The sequence below is a fragment of the Periplaneta americana genome, chromosome 2 (genome assembly GCF_040183065.1).
Source record: "Periplaneta americana isolate PAMFEO1 chromosome 2, P.americana_PAMFEO1_priV1, whole genome shotgun sequence".
Lineage (NCBI taxonomy): Eukaryota > Metazoa > Arthropoda > Insecta > Blattodea > Blattidae > Periplaneta > Periplaneta americana.
In genome coordinates, this window is record NC_091118.1 from 149,941,554 (window position 1) to 149,960,199 (window position 18,646).

Genomic DNA, 18,646 nt, shown 5'->3' on the forward strand with positions numbered 1-18,646 from the left:
TACCAACTAGGTAAACAATATTCCCACAACTAAACTTTTTGAGTTTCTCTTTCCATTGGTGCTATTTTCATGCACTTCAGATTTATAAAACATAAATTACTTGTGTTCGAAACCGGTAAGGTCTTTTGCAGGAGCCCTATACATTTGATACCTCCCACTTTAAAATTAGATAAATTTACCGGTGAACTGATCTGTAAACTTCTACAAAGTTTCTTTTCAAAACCTTCAACTTTTAAACTGTCTTCATTGTTCTATATACACTTTTAACACTTGTATAATCACTGATTAACTTTATATCTTCTCTACTATGTTAATTTCCTCATATTAACGTAGTAAAGAAGATGTAAAGTTAATCAGTGTTTAAAACTGTGTCAGGTAATTAAATCCGTATTTCACAAGATATTATTTGCGTTAGGCAAGTGGTCCAGAATTGCGTAATAATTAAATTTAAAGTAATATTTCATATATAAACATATTAATACTCATAATTAGATGAATGAAAATTCATTATCAACATCTATCAAGTTCTATATGTTATGAATTTAATGTGTTTCACATATTCAGAATTTAATGTGCGTGTAAGTTTTAAAGCAATATCAAAATACTGTGTCAAGTTTTAGCAGCATACTTGAAATATCAATTACTGGCTGTTAGTTCAAAAACTGAAAAATCATTACACAATAATTACATATGAATGTAGTTCAAAAGATTATCAAGTAGGCCTACTTTTAGATAATATTGAATATATACATAGAACTTACAGATGAATAATCATTACCTAATAATTCTATGTATGTATGTACGTGTATGTTTTTGTTTTTGTGTGTTTTGTATATGTACTGTGTATGTGTATACCGTTTAAAATATGAACAATCATTTCACAATATTTTTGGATATTTACAGATCAGACGATGGTCAATTATTACTCATTACATTCATTACATATTCTATTTGTTATGCATACTTACATTTCATAGGATGAACGATAGTTATAGTATTGTAGAAGTTGAACAGACAATATAAAATGAAATTACACAAATACAGAGAGTTTTTTCTACCCGCGGGGAATTCTCTCTCCCGTCTAGCGGAAGAGAACGCTATGATTTCCGCCACACGGAAATAGTAATAGGTGAACAGATGGACGGGTAGGCGAGAGAACAACTGTTTTGTATGTATTATTTATAGACTAATTCTCACCACAATAAACAATATGAGCCATTCTGGCGAGCAAAATAACGTACAGTTCTAGTGAGTTACTCATCAAGATGAACTCCCAAAAAAAAATATATATATAAGATTTTAAATACTCGCTCTTAAACTATCCATCGTCATTAAAACGCACATTGAAAAATACTATAGGCTACGATGCAAGATACTTCAATCCGATAAGTAACACTTTATGCCTATAATCCACGATGCGGAATCAGCATTTATCTGGTAGGCCTATATGTAAACAGATTCATACACGTACAACGGATCATAGCTGACAAGGTTCGGATAAATAATTAGAATATATTGTTTCTTTCAGCGAATGTTAGAATCCACTTCTCAAAGTTACCTACCTTCACGAGCTCTGTAGTTCACACGGGGCATTGTGTTATGTTTATTTAGCAAAAAGTTTCCTGTGTTACTTATACATATTGTTTTCATTGTTTCTGCAGACCTCTTGGAAAAGGTAAGTTATTCACATTTTGTATTTTGAAATTTTGTCTGCAAATTGTTTAAAATAGCGATATCCAACGTCTTCTAATGGATTGTATTTCATGTCGTTTTTGCTGATGGAAAATATACACAATTTAATTAGTAACACATAAACTGAACATCGGATTAATATACCCATAAGGAAATTAATGAGTAGACGGTAAATTAACTTCATTATTATCATAACTGACGTTATCTTTCCCCCCCTATTCTTTCTCTTCCTCCATTTTCTTCATTTCTTCGCCATTTGCTCGTCCCAAATTCACTTCTTTTCATCTTCATTATCTTCATCGTTCTTCCCTGTATATCCGTTTCTTTTCTGACCTCAAACGCTTATATTTGAGCTACAAGAGAGAAAAATTGTAACATTTTAAGATTAAAGGTTTACTTAATTGTCAATCGTGGTACCAGCTTCATCAAATAATATCATTATGATCTATTTTAAATCTTTACGCTGAAAATATGCATGCATACCAACAGAGTAGTCTACTGTAAAGCCAAATGGGTACTTTATTAATCCCCTCTTCTGCCTGATTACCTATACAGGGTGTTAAAAAAAGTATCCCATATTTTAGGAGGTGGTATTATGCATCAAAACACGAAAATATTGTCTAATAAACATGGGTTCTACAACACATACTTTCTGAGATCTGAACACTTGTTCGTAGGAGGTGCTCAATGTGACGTCCATTCATGCCAATGCATTCCTCTGCCCTTCGGCATAAGGAATCACGCACTCTTTGAAATTGACCTGGTTGTTGTTGATAACCAAAAGTCTAGGGGATTTAGGTTTGGGAAACGAACACGCCAAGGTGTGGGGCCTCCCCGATCAATCCAGCGGTCCTGAAATGTCAGCGTCAGGTGTTCACGCACATTGCGGAGAAAATGTGCTGGTGTGCCATCGTGCATGAACCACATCTTTAGTCTTCACTGACATGGCACATACTCCAGCAAGGTAGACAATACGTTAATAAGAAAGTCCTGATAACGAGCCCCAGTTGAGAATCGGTGCTGATGCCTTATTTCTTCAATTGCATGGGGATTTTCATCAGCCCAGACATGCTGATTACGAAAATTCACAACACCATCTCTGCTGAACCCCGCTCATGTCAGCAACCAGACTTTTGTTTTCAGTATTCCTTGCGACGTATCATTATTCCATCAACTAGGTATGATTGTCTCGTAGTCTGCTGTATTGTAGAACAGAAAAATGCATTGCCATAAATAAACGTCACATTGAGCACCTCCTATGAACAAGTGTTCAGATCTCAGAAAGTATGTGTTGTAGGACCCATGTTTATTAGACATTTTTTTCTTGTTTTGATGCATACTATCTCCTAAAATATTGGATACTTTTTAACATCCTATATAAGCATATTCCTGAACAAAAGTATGAACCATTTTCGCCTGTCCGCAAATGTGGGATACCCCTCACCCATTGTAAACCATTCCAACTTGCCTCTAATCACTACCTTTGCTGTGTGTCCTACCAAGGTGTATGAAAGAATTTGAATTCCAGATCAGTTGACTTCAGTTGCGTACGCATGATTTCTTTCTGGGGAGGAGGGTATTTCAACCAGTTTTTTGTGTATAATCACAAAATAGTTTATTAATTATGTAGGTTCTCAATAGACTTCAACCCCCAACCGAAATCTTAAACTTTTTACTATGTCATTGATTCCATACTAGGTTTTATAAATGAGAATATTTCAGGTTAAAGTCAGTAATAAAATCCTATCAGATTAACATTCTGTTTTCATGAAGGCTATTTTATAGTATTTTTTTTTTTTTTGGGATATATTACGTTAATACTAAAAGCTATTGAAACATTATACCAAATTGAAGTAGTCTACGTGAATACTGAAACATCAACTGAATATTAGATTGAAATAATATATAGACACAGAAACGCCGTGTAAATCATTCGTCATGATTTTATGTCATAAGAACTGGGATCAATTTGCATTGCTAATCAAGTAAGTAATCAATAAGCAGTAACTGAATATAAGTTATTGTACTAAAGTGACCATACTTGTAAGTGCTCAAGGATTATTTGTCTATGATAAAGATGACAAAATTTAATATTATTCTTTCATTTCTTTCCTTTTTTTGTCCTTGGGGGTATTTAACTTTACACTCTCCTCGTCAGCCCGCCATTTGTTGAATTACAATATTATCTACGGTCTTACGCATTATTTAAATATTTATATATGAAAAATCCTTGAAGTGTGACAGAAATATGCTTTTATTCCAAATTTTGATCTAGGCCTAATCTTAACCTAAAACTAGAAAACCTCAAAATATTACTTTTTATGACTAGTGAGATTTGCATAAATAAACTTAAACATAGAAACAGATATTCGAAATAAGTGTAAATACGAGCTCTCTTCTTCTTCGTCGTCGTCTTCTTCTTCTTCTTCTTCTTCTTCTTCTTTATCGTACTTAAGTTAGACTTTAGTTCAGATTGGAAACCTGTAAAAGATTTAGATAATAATTAATTACATGAAAGGTATACGTAAGCGAATGATTTAGTTCCTCTGGTTGTATGCCTAAACTTTTTGTTCTTAGTAGAAACAGAGCTTTTTTTTCAAGCCGAAAAACATGTTTCTATATCAAGAATGCTGAAATTTTTATTTACATGAAATGTATTTTCTTGCAAGTGTCTAAGTCCATTTTAGCAGCACCACCACAATGTTTCGTTTCTATATTATACGAGTGTAATGAGAAAGTAAACATAACGTTGAATTATTGTCTTTCTTGATTTATTTTAGCAGAGAAACGAATACTTCTTTCTATTACCAGAGATGTCTATAGTGAGATAGATATTAATCTTAATTATATCATAATAGCCTATAAAAAGTGAAAGCGAACTCCATCTCTATGACTGTAATTTTTCAGAAAGTATCATTTTCGGAGAAGAAACTGGGAGGAATTAAAAGACCACTTTAAACGACGAAACATTTTTTTTTCGTAATTTATATTAAACTCGCGAATCTAGGGTTGCGTTATCTTCATCACCCCACCTCTCCTTTCCTCTCTGCCTCCACTTGTACAAGAACATAATTTTCAGTGTTAGAAATGTAGGCTACATGCTGTTATTCTCCAAGTTTGGAAATGTTCTCATACAATATTTGAGGAGACCCATTCCACACTCCATTCTGTAGACAGTTGAAGATGCTCTTTCAGATGGATTGGAGCTGTGAGAGTTGTCGGGAACTACTACTATATAACTATGTATCACTTAGGCAACTTGTAAGACACGCGAGGTCACGAACTTGAACTAGAAAGAGTATAAAGCATGGGTGTCCAAACGCCTATAGAACGCGGAGATATTGCACGTCAAGCATGCTCTGCTAAGGTCAATAACTTTCCATATAAAATAGGAAAAAGACCGTAAAGAATATGCGCTGCGAATTGCTTACGCCAGGGGTTACCTCGTACGAGTTACAATTGGACATCTATGGTATAAAGAGATATTAGAAGTTCTATAAATCATTTTCATCTTCATGAAAAAAAATGCACCTCTGATCCTTTTCTTCGTCACTCGTATGATAATTGAGAAGCTGGGTGCAATAACAGCATTAATGTAAAAAAAAGTAGATTTTCGGAAAAATTAGATAGAAATGTAAAATTGTTATGAACAAAATTTTTATGTATGGTAATAATAAATGTTATGTTAAGGGCTTAATCAGAGTGGACATAAAGTCTCGATCCATTTTCGTGAAATAATGATTATTCAGACATGAACAGTAGGAGTGGTATTGTAATGGTATGTACATACGTAATTCATTGTAACTCATGATGACCACCATCCATTTCAAAGCATTGTGTTCAACGTCGAATGTTGTCCTAAAGACGTTCGCAAGTATATCGCCAGAAATCGCTACAGATTCTTCTCGAATACGATTTTTCAGGTCCTGTAGATCTCTTACTTTGGTTTTGCACACTCTTCACTTGATAAACCCCCAGACAAAAAAAATCTAAGGGCGTCAAATCAGGTGAACGTGATGGCCATACTCGTAGTGAACCTCTGCCGAACCATGTGTTGGGAAAGCGTTGTTGAGGTACGTTCTTACATCTATCACAAAATGAGAGGGTGCTCCATCTTGCTGAAAGACAATCGTGTTAACAATACGATTCTGCTGTAGCTGTGGTTCTAGAAATTGTTCCAGCATGTCCAGGTAAATGTTACCTGTAATGGTAGTTTTTGTAAACATGAAAGGGCCACGAATAGTGGTTTTTGTGAAACCAAGCCACACTTTCACTTCAAGCGAATCTCTCAAAGGTATGATGTGGTGGCTCAATACCTCATATACGACAGGTGTGGAATGTGGCCTCATTACTAAAGAGGATATAATCCACGAGGTGTTCGTTGTTTGCAGCCTTAATTAAATCATAACAAACTGTCCTACGAGCTGCATAATCTTCGTCGTCTAGTTTGTGCAACACCTGAATGTTATAAAGTCGCTTTTTTATTGTAAACTTCAAAACTTTCAAAACAATTGATCTTGAAACATATAACTGGTTGCTTAAACGACGACTGGATGCTTGAGGGCTTCTCTCGATGACTTCTCGAATACGTTCCACAGTCTATTCAGACACAGAAGGTCTACCAGTACTTTGCTCATCGGCGATATTTCCTTTGTCTGGAATTTATTGACAAGTAGTCGGACGTTTGCACGTGTTGGCGCCGGTTTTCGGAATTTATGTACAAATCCCTGCTGCACCTGTGCACATGTTAAACCGCACAATCTGCCACCTACAATAGCCACTCGTTCTTCAATACTCAGCGTACCAGTAGATTATCTGAAACAAACAACAAATTCCAACGTTAACTCCAAAATGGATTGAGACTTTATATCCACTCCGTATATTAATAAAATTCAAGATGTCATAATGTAAGATTGCCAGGTCCACCGCTGTGAAGGACGGTTAGCGCGTCTTACCTGGTTGGGGGTTTTTTTCGGGGTTTTCCCTCAACCAATTGAAGCAGAATTGCTGGGTAACTTTCGGCGTTGGACCTCGGACTCATTTCGCCATCATTAATAGGCCTAGTCACATATCATCATAATCTCTACAATAGCCCGGATTAAGTTCACGGTGCGGCGTCCTGTACTTGTACAAGAGCGCGACCGTTCGGCACCCAATTATTCACAGAATAGGAATGGTAAGCACAATAAGTCTCAGGCTGCAGTGCAAGCCTTCGGTTCCCACCTCCGTACAAGAAAAAAGAAGGTTATCAGATGTCCCCTTTCCCGGGGACAGTCCCCGTATCCATACGTTTGTCCCAGGCTAAAATCTGTCCCCGGAATGTCACGTTCTTTTAAAAAAAAATACAAATTGGCTCTGTTTTCAAACTCGATTTTATTTTATTATTGTTAAGTCGTTAACGTTAGTAGTTATTTATGTCATAGGTTATATCGTTATTTTGTTAAGAAATTGTAATTAAGAATAAATTAGTGACGGATAAAACAGTTAAAATTTGATAAATTTTATTCTCCACTAGGTGGAGAAAAGATAGTACTCAGTTTTTCTACAGTTTTAATGGATATACAGTGTGGTGCTTTATATTTGCTTTCGATTTAAACAAATAGTTTCAAATTTGGAAACTGAATTGTTTGTAGCGACAGTAGCGTGTTGAGTAGGCAGCCAATGATAGCTATTATGCAAGATAAACTGTATTTTATGCATATATTGTGAAAATGTTAGATCAGAAAGGTAAAAGCCACCGGCGTAGCTCAGTCGGCTAGGCGCTTGCCTGCCGATCTGGAGTTGCACTCGGGCTTGGGTTCAGTTCCCGCTTGGGCTAATTACCTTGTTGGGTTTTTTTCCGAGTTTTTTTCCCAATCGTAAGACGAATGTCAGGTAATCTATGGCGAATCCTCGGCCTTATCTCCTCAAATACCATCTCGCTATCACCAATCTCATCGACGCTAAATAACCGAGTAGTAGATACAGCGTTGTTAAATAACCAAAAAACCAAAACGCAACAGAAAGATAAAAGACGTAAATGTATTGTGATATGTTGTTGAAATAACTTTTTGAAGTGTCAAATTAATGACAATACCGCCTTCTGCTTATCGTGCCAAAATTCCCTCACCGTTATCGGTGGCAGAAGAACTTCTGTTAACAGAACACATGGTCAAAAAAAAAAAACTCATACGCTCTTGTTTTGTCTTTTCGAACCTTGGCCCGGCATGGATCCTTGCACGTAGGGCTTACTTTAGTTCATTGTGCGTCCTATATATCCAATGAATGGCTGTGTTCAGCCGGAACAGCACTAATTCAGCTATTCATTTTTGCTGAATTACAGCAGCTGTGTGTTGCTGAACGACCTGATTGCAAAATGTCCACTGTGTTTACAAAGAAACACGCCATTGTTCCGTCTACTCCGGAATATAAAATACCATTGTTTGTTGTCTATCTCCTCCACTTTCGCTGCTTGCAGCGAAAAAAATGTTGCTACGAAAAATGGCGGCCGTTATTTCAGCGCTGCCGGTCAGCAAGGCGTTCAATGCGCTACCTCAGCGCTTTCTCGGCTGAAGCAGCCATTTTCCAAATCCGACACGTGATCTGGGTGGTATTCCTGAATCCGATCATGACAGTGGACCATCCTGTCTCAACCCTGACCGAGCCAGATCACATCCTCGGACGATAAACCCCAGGGATCGAAGCCCATGTCCTTCCTAAATGAACATAGGAAACTTCTATACTATCCCCAAGTCTTCATCCCAGCCTATTTTTAACTATTGCAGATGGTAGATGAAATGAGGGGAAGGTGAAGACAGTTGGTGGAATGATAGAGGGAAACGGGAGTACTCCGAGAGAAACTCTTATACAACGTCTTTGTCCATCACGACCTCGCCGAGGATCGAATTCGGGCCTCCTGGATGGAAGACCAGCGCGTTAGTGTTTGAGCCACAGATGCGGTCTGTCAGTGAGAATAAACATAGGACTTTGTAAAAATATTGTTAATAGTTTGAAGAACAGGCTATATAATTGACGTATCGTAAAAATGCTTCACACCATATAGTGTGCGTCGTTTAACAACACTGTTTGTTCATAAATAGGCCTAGTGGTATTGTTTTACTATATTTAATGTTTATCTGCAACTCATTTCATGGGTTAATTAATCGAACATCAGAGCAGAGATTTGGTTATATCTTCTTTAGGTTCGAAAGCATACGGAACGAGCGTGTTACAAAAGACAGCTTGATTGTTTCGCATAAGGAACATCAAATGCGAAAGCTCCTGTCTTTGTCTTGTCTAAACTGTGGCCTACCATCTCCAACCAGGATTTCATTTCACGTCTTCTTCCTTCACACTGTCTGTCTCTATCATTCCTCTCAACATAGAGTATCGTTATGTTTGCCACGAGAAGTGCTCTTCATCTGCTTGCTTACCGACTATATTCTATCACTAAGGTGCGGTTTCTTATGCTGTAACAACATATTGTATTCATCTATTGTTAAACTCGACATATCAGTTTTCTTCTACGTTTCAAGCTCCGATGAGCAGAGCATGAGAATTTAATAGTACTTATAAAGACCTGATTGAAGATCAGAACCTGAAACATCATTCTATCATTTGAATCGTGTAGAATTCCAGTTGTTTGAGATCATCAGTGTGGTTTTAGGAGTAATAGATCGACTATTGATCAGATTTTATGTATTCGATAGATATTTGAGAAAAAAATGGGAATATAAGGGTACAGTAGGCCTACATCAGTTATTCATAGATTTCAAAAATGCATATGTCTCGATTAAGAGATAAGTTTTATATAATATTCTTATTGAATTTGGTATTCCCAAGAGACTAGTTCGATTAATTTAAATGTGTCTCAGTGAAACGTACAGTAGAGTCCGTATAGGTCAGTTTCTATCTGATGCTTTTCCAATTCACTACGGGGTAAAGCAGGGAGATGCACTATCACCTATACTTTTTAACTTTGCTCTAGAATATGCCATTAGGAAAGTTTAAGATAACAGACAGGGTTTGGAATTGAACGGGTTACACCAGCTTCTTGTCTATGCGGATGACGTGAATATGTTAGGAGAAAATCCACAAACGATAGGGAAAACACGAAAATTTTACTCGAAGCAAGTAAAACGAAAGGTTTGGAAGTAAATTCCGAGAAGACAAAGTGTATGATTATGTCTCGTGACCAGAATATTGTACGAAATGGAAATATAAAAATTGGAAATTTATTCTTTGAAGAGGTGGAAAAATTCAAATGTCTTGGATCAACAGTAACAAATATAAATGACACTCGGGAGGAAATTAAACGCAGAATAAATATGGGAAATGCTTGTTATTATTTGGTTGACAAGCTTTTATCATCCAGTCTGCTCTCAAAAACCTTAAAGTTAGAATTTATATAAAACAGTTATATTACCGGTTCTGTATGGTTGTGAAACTTGAATCTCACGTTGAGAGAGGAACAGAGATTAAGGTTGTTTGACAATAAGGTGCTTAGGAAAATATTTGGGGCTAAGGGGGATGAAGTTACAGGAGAATGGAGAAAGTTACACAACGCAGAACTGCACGTATTGTATTCTTCACCTGATATAATTAGGAACATTAAATCGAGATGTTTGAGATGGGCAGGACATGTAGCACGTATGGGCGAATCCAGAAATGCATATTAGTAGGACAAGCATTTTTCCTAGATTTATTAGTATGCATTAATTAATTAATTATTAATAACACCTGGCTCGATGCCCCTAAAAATGTGATGTCTTTTTCGGGGCCACTTCGTACACCCCTAACGACGTCCTGGTGACATAAAACAACACATCAACGACGAATAAACATTCGGATTTTGACGTGGGCGAGATACTGATTAATTTGGCTAAAGCTCTACCATTCGACGGTAGAATTGCTTTACGGTTCATATATTCACGACACGAAACATCCAGCTCTACTTTCTCTGCAAAGGAAGCATTTTATCATGCTTAAAAATCTTCGGATCTAATATCAGCATGGTAACCTCTCTTCGATAAGTGCCTTACATAATACAAATACTTCTAAACTGGGTCACTGTATTTCTTATATAAAAAGGTTATACCGTACAAATAATAGCTCCTTATTTGACTTGAATATACTGGTCACAGTCTTCTTTCTGCCTGATATCTGAGATTTCCACAGTAAAAGGAAGAAGAACGTTCATGAAACGATGGCAGAAATAAATCAACGGATTTTTATCCCCTTTCTCCTCTTCTGTAAATAGAGTAGAAGTCTACCTGCTGGCCACAGAATTTATGGTTGTCTTTTGCCCGTGTCATGTTTTATCTTTCTCTTGTGAAGAGAATGGCAATGTGTATTACTTCTATATTTTTCCTTATTCCTCTCAAAAACAAGGCTATACAAAGATTGTAAAGAGTGGTAATTTCACTATATTTTCGTCAAGTTTAAAGCTAAAGCTATAGAACTGTAAACATGATAAATATGAGAAAAAAAAGTTGTATTATATACATTCCTTACGCGTAACTTCAGTAGAAATAATGAAATAAATGATCAAACGCGCTGATGTACTTAAATATATATTTGTAAAATCGCTGTTCACTATGTGCAGAATAAACTCATTCACTCTTGTACTGTGGAATCTTATTGCGTATTGGAAGTAACTATCAAGAACTAGTATAAAGAATGTGAATTTTTTCCCACATCCAACTTAACTGTATGTAAAAATGAAAGCTCCAGAAAATGTACCAAAATACCACCAGTTTTAAGAATGTTATGTGGCATTATCACAGTCTAGTATATACAGTCGCGAAGCTCAATACGTAGTAAATATGCATCCATAGATAGTTGCTAACCATTAGGATCGCTACTATCGTCTCATTACAGACAATGCGAAATAGTACCTGCACAGTCTATTGTTCCTAGTACCCTCAAAACTTAAGTTTCGTGACGTTATATAGTAGACTGTGGCATTACTGTCCGTCGTTGTAGTTATGTGAACAGCACGTTCGCTTCCAAGCCAAACGGTCTGAGGTCCAATTCCCGGCTTGGCCACGTGATTATCCTATGAGATGTCTAGTGTACGATCAAATGAATCCCCCTCCCCTACTCGCAGTGGTATGTAAGTCTGATAAAAGGGAGGTTAAGCAGAGCAAGAAAAAATAAAGAAGGAAGAAACTAATACTATCTCGGTTTTCACGAGCCTGTAAGAACTTTGTAGCACCGTATTTTGTTGCAATAAATTACAGAACTCGTCTTACTTATCCACATTCTTGTGAGTACATTTTAACCTCCACTAGACATTCACGAGTAGCTAGACACCCTAGGTATCGTCATAGGATAAACACGACAAAATAGGTACAAAGTTCTTGTAGTTGAAGAGCTAAATGTTCACTTTCTAATAGAAAATTGAACTTCAGTTTGCTGTATTTATAACCGAATACTCTTCCACTAGAGAGAAAACGAACGAATCAAATAGGAGTGTAACCAGAGTGAATGAATTTAATTACGTATTAAGTTCGTTCCAACAAGCGGTTCATGTATCAGTTCATGTACGAACCATGGATCATCTTATACACATGCGCTGGTTTGATATCTGCTACGGGATTCAAACAGAACTGGATGATGTTGGAACGCTTTTTCGAATCATGTACTAAATCCAGAGATGCTATAACTGTGATCATCTTTGCTGAGAACGAGCTGCTTAATTATTATCGTTCAGCAGCAAATTCAAATTGCAGAAAATAGAATTTCGATAATTTTCTATAAAAAGATAACAAAGAATATGGAAGGCAAGAATTCCGCTAATTTTATGTCGTGTACTGGGAAACTCTCATTTAAAAGTATTTTTTTAATTATTAATTTATGTACGTTATTACTTATACTTTTAATCAAAGTTGCATGTTGAAATTGTAATTAACTATTTCAATACCCAAATAATTTTCATTCTCTTTCTTTTTGGCGAAAATTTAAACTACATCTCTAGTTTTATTATTCGTCTGCACTGTCATTTTCCATCGTAATCTCATTAACGTGAACAGTCGATCATGTCTTTCGTCAGTATCCAGGAGACGTTGGTGAGTCTATGCGCATGTGCGAGAGACGCACTCATCAGTACATGCCTCAATCCGCTGACTACTTCTGACCGTTCCGCACTCGTGTCAAAAGTTTGTTGGATCGCCCGACTGCAGTACATGTTTCCGGTTCAAAACTGGTTTGGAGTGTGTTGGAACGCTTTTTCTGTACTGCGCATGCTCACGATAGTTACGGGCGGTTCCTGACTGTTGTTGGAACGAGCCTAATGTCATAGTTTCGTGTTAAATTGTGAAACCAATACACTAATTTTTCCAGATACTCAGCTGTGAACCCGTTAACTCTAACTTGTAGTTTAATTAGTTTGTCTAAGCTTTAATTAAGTTTATGCTCGACCATGCCGAAATGTAGTAATTATACACCTGGTAGCAGACCTTTAATGCATGTCATTAAAGTACACCTACTCATTAAAGGTCAGGTCTTTCAGCCAATGACGACTCAGGTTACAACTGTTCAGCCAATGACAAGTCAGCTTTCTACCGTTATAAAACCGCAAGTATCGATTATTCTCGGATATGCAATCGAAAGAGAATTAGCGAAAAGTCACGGAGGCTGGAAATCCAATACTGTCGCAGAAGGTTATGTTCTGTTACTATAATAATTAGCGTTAATTGTAAATAATATTCAAATAAATACAATTTGTCATCTCGTTTTTCAATGTCTAATTTTATTTCAATGTTATCTCTGTAGGTTCTTATGGCCTAGCAAGGTCAATGTGGACATCTGTTCCTCGGAAAAAATCAATACTTTCGCGTCTGCGCACATCTCACAACATACGGGACATTGCTCCAAGTCAGATACAATAAAATTAATAATATCAAATTAGAAATATGGTCGAGCATAAAAAGTTGTATGAAACTCGCCTATAATGGTAATTAAGAAGCTCGTATGAAATTATGAAACTCGCTTGCGCTTGTTTCATAAATATCCATACTCACTTCTTAATTACCTTCATTATAGGCTCGTTGCATAATGTACTATACTGATGTAGAGGAAGACTTTTATGTAGGCTACAGTAGAGTCCCGATTATCCGGACTGTACGGAACGAGAGCAATCCGGATAATACGGAGCGTGAGAGCGCTATATGGTTTTTGATCATGTAATCTTAAAGGGAAAAGGTCGAACCCAGTAATGTAGAAAGACGTTATAGGCCATTCGGTATCTCGTGAAACTTATCTGTGCGTCAGGGGAAGAAGAAAGTGGACTGAGAAGCTTTTCTCCCTCGCTACGCTCCTACTCGTAGCAAGCGAGCTCACTTACCCACACCAAAAGATTCTTACTACATGCTACGGCGCACGCAACCATTTAGTTTCACGAGATAGCGAATGACCTATACTCACATGTACATAATAAAAGAGTTTTTATTCATAATGCAGTACAGTAATTGATTGACTTAAAAAAACTTTGTTTGTTCAGTACTGTATATAGGTCTGCGTAGACTACACAAAAGTAAAAAAGGTAAAAGGTAATGGTATCCCCGTCACACGCCATGAAGACACTTGGGGGGGGGGCATGGAGGTAGAGCCCCATGCTTTCTATGACCTCAGCACTAGAATGAGGTGATGTGGTCGGCACCACGCTCCGACCGCCTTTTACCCCCGGGAAAGACCCGGTACTCAATTTTATAGGAGACTGAGTGAACCTTGGGGTTATTCTGGAAGTTTGGCAACGAGAAAAATCCCGTCACCGCTTGGGATCGAACCCCGGACCACACAAAAGTAATAAAAAAAAAAGTGATCCAGCTAACACGGAAGGCCGGATAATCGGGACTGTATTTTGACATAGCTTGATTTGAAAGCAAGCAAGGATAGAACAGTCTGTCATTTTTAATGTAATAGTCTACGGCCGCAGATTCCAACAGGCGCGCGGACATCATAGCCATCAACAGGGTTAAGGATAAGGCCATGGTATTGGGTCCAACCATCCGCTTTGAGAGAAACCTCTCACAAGCGGATAAGGTCAACAAGGAAAAACAAGAAATATATTAACCATGCCTACCTTTCCTCTCTTAAATATAACATACCTGTTAATCAGTGGATCGTCAAAGGTGTGTTATTTGGAGCGAGAGGTTCCCTTCCACAGTCTACCTACCAACTATTAGTGAAATTAAATTTCCAAGTCTTTCAAATACAAAACATTATATTACAAATTCTTATGGACTCTTTACATATCATTCAATATCATCTATATTTTCAAGAAAGGTAATTTTGTCAATATGACATTTTGGCATCAAGCGAATCCCAAATCCAAAATTTAGTATTTTTTTAATTAATCGACTTAAAAAACATAACTGTTCTGTATTCTGGTTCCTTGTGGTCATCCTCACTGGAGGGCTGATGATTTAATCAAACCCTTCTCTCTAGCCGAATTACTGTAGCCTAAAATTTATAATTTTGAATATAATGCATGTTCAAATTGAGAGCAGTTGTTGAGTCCGGAGAAAGTTGACCACTCGGCAGATAACTAGACTGGCGGTGAAGTACGACGACGTAGCCAATGCCTGAAGAAGTGTGAACCCAACGAAGAAAGTAAACCCTGAAAATTTAGAATAAAATGCTAAGGAAAGGGGAGGAAAATTTTTGAAGGCAAGGATTAGGTCCATGACTCATTTCTTTTAGGTTTCATCACGCCATTTGTCTTAGCGCCCAAGGAAAATCACGGAAAACTAACGGCAGGACGAGTTGTCGTACTAACAACTATGCTGATTTGCTTGTAGAATGACTATTAAAAGTGATTTTATTTTGTTCGTAGGTTGCAGCCACGCGTCCGTGTTTGTATATAAACAATTCCTTCGACTTCTCCACTCATGGATTCCTCCTCATTGTAAGAGTGAAACTTTTTTAATAGCGCCGTGCATTTTGACGAGCAGCTGTTTGCTCCTCCGCCTATTTTTGGCGACTATGACGAAGAATCCTGTTTTGAGGTTGGGGCACTCGTTAGCTCTGTATGATAGGATGACATGACTAAGGAAGTATGCAGAATGATGATAACGACGAGGTGAACCCAGTGTCCGGCGCCAAAACTTACCCAGTATTTGGTCGTAATATGTTGAAGGAAAACTCCTGAAGAAACTTCAACTAGGCAACTTGTCCCAACCAGGATTCGATTCCGAGCCCGCTAGTTTCGCAGTTAGATAACCTGACCGCTATTCCAAATCGGGGGACGTATTAGTGAAACTTCATCACATTAACAGTAGTCGGTAGTATAATTCAGTGGGAGAGCATTCGACTGCAGATCGAAAGGCCCCGGGTTAAAAGACGAATGCACTCTAATTACATTTAATTTGTGTACGTTTTCTGATCTAAAACATTAGTTTTTAAAAGGAAGTCTGTCATTATACACATCAGGGAGCTGTAGGCCTATATGAAAGCCACTCGGTAGACCGTTGGCACGCACAGTCAAAGGTCCGCCCGGCCCCGGAACGATTTTTGAATTTTCCTTCAAATTAATCAGGTCTGTCATTATTCGAACCCCTTTATTGATCGGTTGCGATTGTGGCCTATGACATTTTTTGGAAAACAGTTGGCAATCGGCGCAGATAGTTGAAAGTCGGTGTTAAAAATACCTTTCATAATACACCTTTTCCAGTTGTATTTCAGAAAATATCAATTGTACTTCAGAAATTATCAAATGTATTTCAATTTCAAAGGCATGTTGGGTCCGATAAGTATAATAATAATAAAATTTCAAATATGTATGGATTTATTACCGTCAGAATTACTTATCAATAATCAAAATTAAACCATTAGATTATTACATGAAATGATACATAATGACCGTCGAACGTTTTCGCCATGAATATGGCATCTTCAGGTGAGAAATTATAAGTGTTCATTATGTGTCATTGCTTTGATGAGACCTGAGGATGCCATATTCATGGCGAAAACGTTCGTCGGTCATTATGTACCATTTCATGTAATAATCTAATGGTTTAATTTTGATTATTGATAAGTAATTCTGACGGTAATAAATCCATACATATTTGAAATGTATTTCAGATTAGTCAATTTAATTTCAGAAATTATCAATTGTATTTCAGATTTGTCAATTCAATTTCAGATAGTATCAATTGTATTTCAGATTTGTCAATTGTATTTCAGATGGTATCAAATGTACTTCAGAAAATAACCAATGCATTTAAGATTACATAGTCACTTTTATTTCACAAAATAACAAATGTAGGGGTACTTGAGATTTTAACATATATTAAAAAAAATGGAAAATGGATTTAAAAACTCCTCAACTTTATTGCATTTTAGCGTCTGACAGGCATATTCACCATTGCTAAAGCTGCAGCTTGATGAATTGTACTGTGTTGTACTGCACGAGCACAATCACCACCAACAATATTGTGTGTGTTGCTTCATCAATTTTACTCTCTACAGTAGGTAAATTAGCCTACAACACTAGGAGCTATGACGTCAGGAATTCCAAGATGGGTTTTTACGTTCTTCTTCACTTTACACCAAATTATCTCGATTGGATTTAACATTGGAGAATAAGGTGCCAACCGTAACTTCTGAAACACAAATGAGAGTTTCTGAAATACAATTGACAAAATTAATGTTTTCTGAAATGCAATTGATACTACCTGAAATTGAATTGACTAATCTGAAATACAAATGATACTATTTTAAATTAAATTGACAAATCTGAAATACAATTGATGATTTCTGAAATACAATTGATACTATCTGAAATTGAATTGACTAATCTGAAATACAAATGATACTATCTGAAATTAAATTGACAAATCTGAAATGCAATTGATGTTTTCTGAAATACAATTGATACTATCTGAAATTGAATTGACTAATCTGAAATACAAATGATACTATCTGAAATTAAATTGACAAATCTGAAATACAATTGATAATATCTGAAACTGAATTGATTAATCTGAAATACAAATGATACTATCTGAAATTAAATTGACAAATCGGAAATACAATTGATGTTTTCTGAAATACAATTGATACTATCTGAAATTGAATTGACTAATCTGAAATACAAATGATACATCTGAAATACAATTGATATTTTCTGAAATACAACTGGAAAAGTTGTAGTGTTAAAGTATGCTTCGCACGCTACAGTACGACAGTCAGTTTTAACACGCTTGCTTAGCGTTAAAAGATCTACTTTTAGGAATGGCTATATATATATATATATATATATATATATATATATATATATATTTTTAATATCCCTATGTCATCATAATTACAATATAAATGTGTAGATATAAAATAAAGCACACATTCTTCTTTTCCAGTCAAGAGTGACGTGTCAAGCCCAAGGGGAGAGAAATTTCCATATTTTCTACCAGCTGCTCACTGGTGCTGATATCCAGCTACTTAGTAAGTTGTATCTTCAGTAATATACTACACTCATTAGTTGTAACCTATAACTGAATATTCATATAGGTACAGTGAAACACCTCTAACCTGGACACGTATGGTTCAGTAAAAGAATTGTCCAACCTAACAGAGTGTCCAAGGTAAAGGAAAATATAATTTTTAGCATGAAATTGGAAAGAAATTATTGTACATAATGTTAAGGAACTACAGTATTCAAGCACTTTGTTATTTAGTTCGTCATTAACAGTTTTGCGAACTCTTTTTCTTTCCCATTGCAATTTTGTTCCCATGCATTTAATATTGAGGTCCTGTCGTTGACGATGCTACTTCAGTCTTTAAATCTGAACAGAAATGAAACTGCTATAGTCGTTACTGATTGTACAATAACATAGCAAGTATATACAGTGGTGTGCAAAAAGATTGTCCGCGTTGGAATTATTAAATCCTAACGTGGGGTTCACATGCGCTAGGCAAACTGTACGCCAGATTACGAAATAATATGCTCCTACATTAAGATTACCAGACGTCC

The 18,646-nt window shown here is 36.5% G+C and overlaps 1 protein-coding gene across 1 annotated transcript in view; it reads left to right on the forward strand.

Moving 5' to 3' along the window:
* The window catches only part of Myo95E (Myosin 95E), a 463,721-nt gene that overhangs the window by 359,605 nt on the left and 85,470 nt on the right, over positions 1–18,646 (forward strand). Inside the window, exons 7-8 of the mRNA XM_069818692.1 lie at positions 1,662–1,675; positions 18,033–18,117. Of these exons, the coding sequence (XP_069674793.1) occupies positions 1,662–1,675; positions 18,033–18,117 (99 nt within the window). The remainder of the gene's footprint in view (positions 1–1,661; positions 1,676–18,032; positions 18,118–18,646) is intronic.